The following is a 6,000-nucleotide window of genomic DNA, read 5'->3' as shown; positions in this document are numbered from 1 at the left end:
AGACGGAGAGACTTGAAGTTACACCGTATTCCGAGAGACCCGGAGAGGAGAGCGAGATGGACTGCTGCAATTCGACGAGAAAACTGGGCCCCAAACGATTACCACGGATTATGTAGTAGTCATTTTATATCTGGTAAGATGCATTTAATATATATTTAGAGGGTTTTGGGCTGACAACCACAATTAAGATCATTGCGAGGCTAATCGCCGACAACATACAGTTTCATATTCAAGATGCCTATTTCTTCCACCATCATTACATTTTGAATAATATTTAGCAGGTACCAAGTGAAAAAAGCTGGCCTCGTCTACGGATCATCAGTTAAACAGGTGTGTCCAAACCTTTTGCAAAGGGGGCCAGATTTGGTGTGGTAAAAATGCGGGGGGGCTACTTTGGCTGATTTACATAGAACAATATATTTAAACAAATGTTAGCAAGCCCTTCTGTGTGTCACATTTGCTTTATTATTTTTTTTTATTCATAATTTCAACAGTCTCGTCTTTGTGGCGTTCTCTTTCGACACTCGGGCTCTTGCGAAATACTGCTGCTGTAGCTTCAAGTTGCTATAATTTCTCGCTGCGTATCTTCCCTGTAATGTCGTACATATCAGCGTGTCTTGTTATTATCGTGTCACATCGAACTCTTTGAAAACAGCGACTGTCTCTTTGCAAATGAGGCAGAGACAGTTGTTGCGTGTTTTATTGAAGAAATAGTCCAATATCCACCTATCCTTGAAGCGTCGGCCATCGCAGTCAACGTTTTTTTTAGAAATCACACAGGGTAATGTTGCTTAGAGTGCTGCTCTTAATGTTTTTCAAAGTTTCGTGAGAATAGGCCGAGTTTCTGTGGACAAGATAGTTGTAGATATCAGGGTAGCAGATGTCAGGCAGAGAGGGCGAAGACAGCGGGTCGAAAAATATCGATTTAGGCATCAAATATGGATCTGGCGAATGGATAGACTGAAGCTTTTCCACATAACGCCTTTTATGCAACGCATCCAATGAGTTTACAGCGTCTGAAAGCACTGGGGCTTCCATGAATTGCTCTATAAACTGAACGACTAATTGAAACCATTGAGAATAGGGCTAAACAGAGACGGACAATATGGCGGCCGGATACAGCGACACGTCATTCTGTGACGTCGGTGAGTAGGGTCTATACTGTTTTCCGGCCCATTTTTGGAGTTTTGTGTAAAATGATAATGATTTAAACTTGTTTTTCATTGTCTTTTGTGTTTTTTCATTGCAAGGAAAATAAATGAAGACATCATGACCAAAGCATTTGTAATTGCAATCATTTTCTGGGAGAAATTTAGCATTATCTGACACAATTGCAGGGGTGCCAATATTTTTGGCCAGCATTGTACATGTGATGACATTTATCTGGTGTCATTCCTCTGTTGAGGCAGCAAAGGGAGAAAAATTGGTAAAAAGTAACCGATACCGAGATGACTTTTTTTGGGCGTAATCATTCATCAGTAATTAAATTGCTTTTTCAAGTAATCTGTGACAACACTGATTATGACCCATTTGTATTATATTGTGATTGGCAGCTATGATTGCTAAAATCTGGATTAGTTTGCTTCCCACCTCACTTAACTTCTTAACCGTTTTTTGACCAATCGTTATTCATATGATGCTCAGTTTCAAAGAGACTGCGCTTTTACTTTAAAAATTGTGCTGCCCAGTTTTGACTTACATTGCAGATCTGACAAAATTAGTGATTATAAAAAAATCCAAATCTGAAGCCACCATCTAATCTTTTGGACATTCTAGTACCTTTGTGGACATTTGAGGATGTATGACACATGGCTCATGTTATTTTTAAAATCTATTTTAAATAGCTATGCAGTGAATTATCTGACACAAATTTTAACATGTGATTGAGAGGTTTTATTGGCTGAGGTACATTTTTCGATTATCGAATGCCATCTAAATGATCTGCAGTGGACGCAGACAAAAATGGAGGCTAAACGGTGACACAGAAGGCTCTTTATCTGAAGCTCATTACCCGCCACTCAATTCCCACAAGACCTTCTTCTGCTTCACGCTGAGCATTTTCCTGCCGAGAGAGTGATTGCAACATTTTTCTCAACGAGCTTCCACCCTTCTTTGTCATTGTTTCCTGTCCCCCCTCCAACTTCGTGTTCTCTTTCTGCCTCCTCCCTCCCTCTGAGCTTCTTTTAGTCGCCCACGAAGGAATTCAATTGCCTTTGTATTGCAAGTGTCATTACGACACATACAGACAAGCAAACTGTAGATGAAGGAAAGTGTTTATTTATTTACTTCCTGGTAAAAGAATGAACAACATTATGAATTATGAATAGGCATTTAAAATAAAAAACAACAAATAGAATAATCATTTCACAACTGCATGAAAACCAAAAAAAAAAAAAAGGAATCAAAGACGGAGATATTTGAAAGCAGATGGGAGCAACGCCAATGTCGTGTCAAGGATTCAATGAAGAGTGGATGCCTACGCATTTCTTTGCAGAGGCTCAATGTACTCAAGACCCAGATGAGCAAATATGTCCTCCTCGCTCCTCGCTGTCAGGAACTCTTTCTAGCAAGGAGACAAACAATGACAAAGTCATTGAAATGTGCACAAATGCAACAGATTCAGAAAAGCGGGCACTTATACGACAACACAAAAAACAATTAACATTTATTCCATTATTCACCTATTTTAGTTTCCGTTCCCGTGTTGTGTCTGTTGAGTCAAACATGTTCATATGTTAAATGCGATTTGTAGACCATTTAGCTCTTTCCCACCTTGCGTCAGTTTCCTTCTCACAACAGTTGTATGTACTTGTGCTACCGTGGAAAAGATGAGCATTTTCCCTAACAAAACATGACTTGGTTATTAACAGTTGGCTGTTTACCAATGCCATGTGATGGGGGGGTTATGTCTCCATAAGAAGGCTGACGAGCTCTGACTCACCTTGGGAGCTGTACTGCCTGGAGAGAAATGAGCTGTGATTTTGACACATCCTGCCTTCAAGTGTTAAACTGGACCTGACATGTTGCAAAAGGATGGTAGGAAAAGCCAAAAGAACGAGAAGCAAAGCTGTCAGCTGAAGGCACGCATACAGTAACTGGTTGTCAGCCTAAAGAGAAATGCAAGTCCTACACACTCACTTGTTACAGATAATGCAAAAGATACGAAGATATGTTTGAGAATAGTAGTAGTACAGGTAGTGCCCGGGTTACAACTCTCAGCATTATTGGTAAGTACAGTATATTATTTTTCATTCAATTATGTCATTTATTAGGTCTAATTAATCTAAATGGTTGGTCTCTACAGTAATTACGATACGTAGCTAATATTTCATTATACTACAGTATACAGTGGGGCAAATAAGTATTTAGTCAACCACTAATTGTGAAAGTTCTCCCACTTGAAAATATTAGCGAGGCCTGTAATTGTCAACATGGGTAAACCTCAACCATGAGAGACAGAATGTAATAATAAAAAAATTTTAAAAAATCAAAAAAATAAATCACATTGTTTGATTTTTAAAGAATTTATTTGCAAATCATGGTGGAAAATATTTGGTCAATACCAAAAGTTCATCTCAATACTTTGTTATGTACCCTTTGTTGGCAATAACTGAGGCCAAACGTTTTCTGTAACTCTTCACAAGCTTTTCACACACTGTTGCTGGTATTTTGGCCCATTCCTCCATGCAGATCTCCTCTAGAGCAGTGATGTTTTGGGCTGTCGTTGGGCAACACGGACTTTCAACTCCCTCCACAGATTTTCTATGGGGTTGAGATCTGGAGACTGGCTAGGCCACTCCAGGACCTTGAAATGCTTCTTACGAAGCCACTCCTTTGTTGCCCTGGCTGTGTGTTTGGGATCATTGTCATGCTGAAAGACCCAGCCACGTCTCATCTTCAATGCCCTTGCTGATGGAAGGAGATTTTCACTCAAAATCTCTCGATACATGGCCCCATTCATTCTTTCCTTTACACAAATCAGCAGTCCTGGTCGCTTTGCAGAAAAACAGCCCCAAAGCATGATGTTTCCACCCCAATGCTTCACAGTGGGTATGGTGTTCTTCGGATGCAATTCAGTATTCTTTCTCCTCCAAACACGAGAACCTGTGTTTCTACCAAAAAGTTCTATTTTGGCTTCATCTGACCATAACACATTCTCCCAGTCCTCTTCTGGATCATCCATATGCTCTCTGGCGAACCGCAGACGGGCCTGGACGTGTACTTGCTTCAGCAGGGGGACACGTCTGGCAGTGCAGGATTTGAGTCCCTGGCGGCGCATTGTGTTACTGATAGTAGCCTTTGTTACTGTGGTCCCAGCTTTCTGTAGGTCATTCACTAGGTCCCCCCGTGTGGTTCCGGGATTTTTGCTCACCGTTCTTATTATCATTTTGACGCCACGGGGTTAGATCTTGCATGGAGCCCCAGATCGAGGGAGATTATCAGTGGTCTTGTATTTCTTCCATTTTCTAATAACTGCTCCCTCAGGTGATTTCTTTACACCAAGCGTTTTACCTATTGCAGATTCAGTCTTCCCAGCCTGGTGAAGGTCTACAATTTTGTCTCTGGTGTCCTTCGACAGCTCTTTGGTCTTGGCCATAGTGGAGTTTGGAGTGTGACTGACTGAGATTGTGGACAGGTTTCTTTTATACCGATAATGAGTTAAAACAGGTGCCATTAATACAGGTAATGAGTGGAGCCTTGTTAGACCTCGTTGGACTTCATTAGAAGAATTTAGACCTTTTTCACAGCCAAAAATCTAGCTTGTTTGTAGGTGACCCATGTTGACTATTATAGGCCTCTCTAATCTTTTCAAGTAGGAGAACTAGCACAATTGGTGGTTGACTAAATACTTATTTGCCCCACTGTATGTGCAGTCCGCTTTCCCTTGTTGCACTCGGACATGTTTGACGTCACGCAAGCGCTATTTTCTGTTAGTTTCGAGTGTTGCTTTAACATTGGGAAGCGGGGGTGAACGCCAGTTAATATTTTAAGAAGGCACAGAAACGGGAAACGGTCCGGGCTCGGCAATGCCCTTCCCAGTTAGTTCATTCGCTGCAGTCTCCCAATTGAAATGGATTAGATTGTCTAGCACCGTCAATGGCAGCCAAAGAGTTATTATTGATCACACTCTTCTTTTTGAATGTAATGCTTGAAGAAATATTATGCTATTTTGTCAAGAGGGCGAGGTGGACCCAAACGCAGGGAATACGGGGAGGCAGGGTGGTGATAAACTTAAAAAATGCTTTCATCGAAGTCAGCAAAACCAAGTACAAACAAAAGCCAAGGGAATCAAACAAAAGGTATCAAAACTTGTCTACATGTAGCAGGGTATTTGGCAAAAATAACTTTTTATACGGTTTGACCGATCATCCAAACGCACATTTAAACGAGGGTTCTTAAAAACTTCGTCCAAAGTGAAGGTGTGCAAATTCTGCGTTTGTAGCGCCATCATGTGGACACTGATAAGGGAAGATTTAACTGTGGAAACATGGCTATATGCCACAGGCTTCCTTTGGATCGACAATATCACTTGAAAGGTCCTAACTTGAACCAGAATCGCTGAAAAACGCTTCCTCCTCCATTTGGCTGAATTCTGAAATCACTACTCCACTGATGTCATCACCCAGATGGAGGTGCCAGAGTGCTATAATGACAGGCGGGGCTAAACGGCAGATTAAAAGACTCATTTCTCGTCATCTGCGCTTTGCATAATTGTTTATATACAGTCGAATAGTCTAAAAATATGATTTTCCTTCTAAGTTTTTTTTTTCCCATGGTGTCACAGGCACTTTAAAGACCAAATGTGAAGTAATTTCATAGCATGCCAAATAGGGTCACAATTAATTTGATTAAACATTGTTCAACAAATAAAGCATGAAAAAATAATTTATATGTTGTATATTTGACAAAATAATCGTGTTTCCAAAGTTCGAGCCTGAAAGGGGACGAACCCGGGAGTGACACCAAGAACAGCGATGGCAGCGCTCCATACGGCCGCCA

The 6,000-nt window shown here is 40.9% G+C and overlaps 1 protein-coding gene across 5 annotated transcripts in view; it reads right to left on the bottom strand.

The window, feature by feature from the left end:
- Positions 1-2,298: 2,298 nt before the first annotated feature.
- dntt (deoxynucleotidyltransferase, terminal) overlaps positions 2,299-6,000 on the bottom strand; it is a 122,489-nt gene continuing 118,787 nt past the window's right edge. For 2 of the 5 annotated variants that reach the window (XM_057847871.1, XM_057847873.1), the window contains one exon: positions 2,299-2,563. In XM_057847871.1, coding sequence (XP_057703854.1) covers positions 2,477-2,563 — 87 coding nt within the window. In that variant the 3' untranslated portion in view covers positions 2,299-2,476. Of the gene's footprint in view, positions 2,564-2,681; positions 3,016-6,000 lie in introns of those variants that run through there. The other 3 variants (XR_009064581.1, XR_009064580.1, XM_057847872.1) reach the window with 3 other exon arrangements.

This window comes from Corythoichthys intestinalis, chromosome 10 (genome assembly GCF_030265065.1).
Source record: "Corythoichthys intestinalis isolate RoL2023-P3 chromosome 10, ASM3026506v1, whole genome shotgun sequence".
NCBI lineage: Eukaryota > Metazoa > Chordata > Actinopteri > Syngnathiformes > Syngnathidae > Corythoichthys > Corythoichthys intestinalis.
Note: the sequence above shows the minus strand (reverse complement) of the source record. Positions and strands in the feature narration are given on the sequence as shown.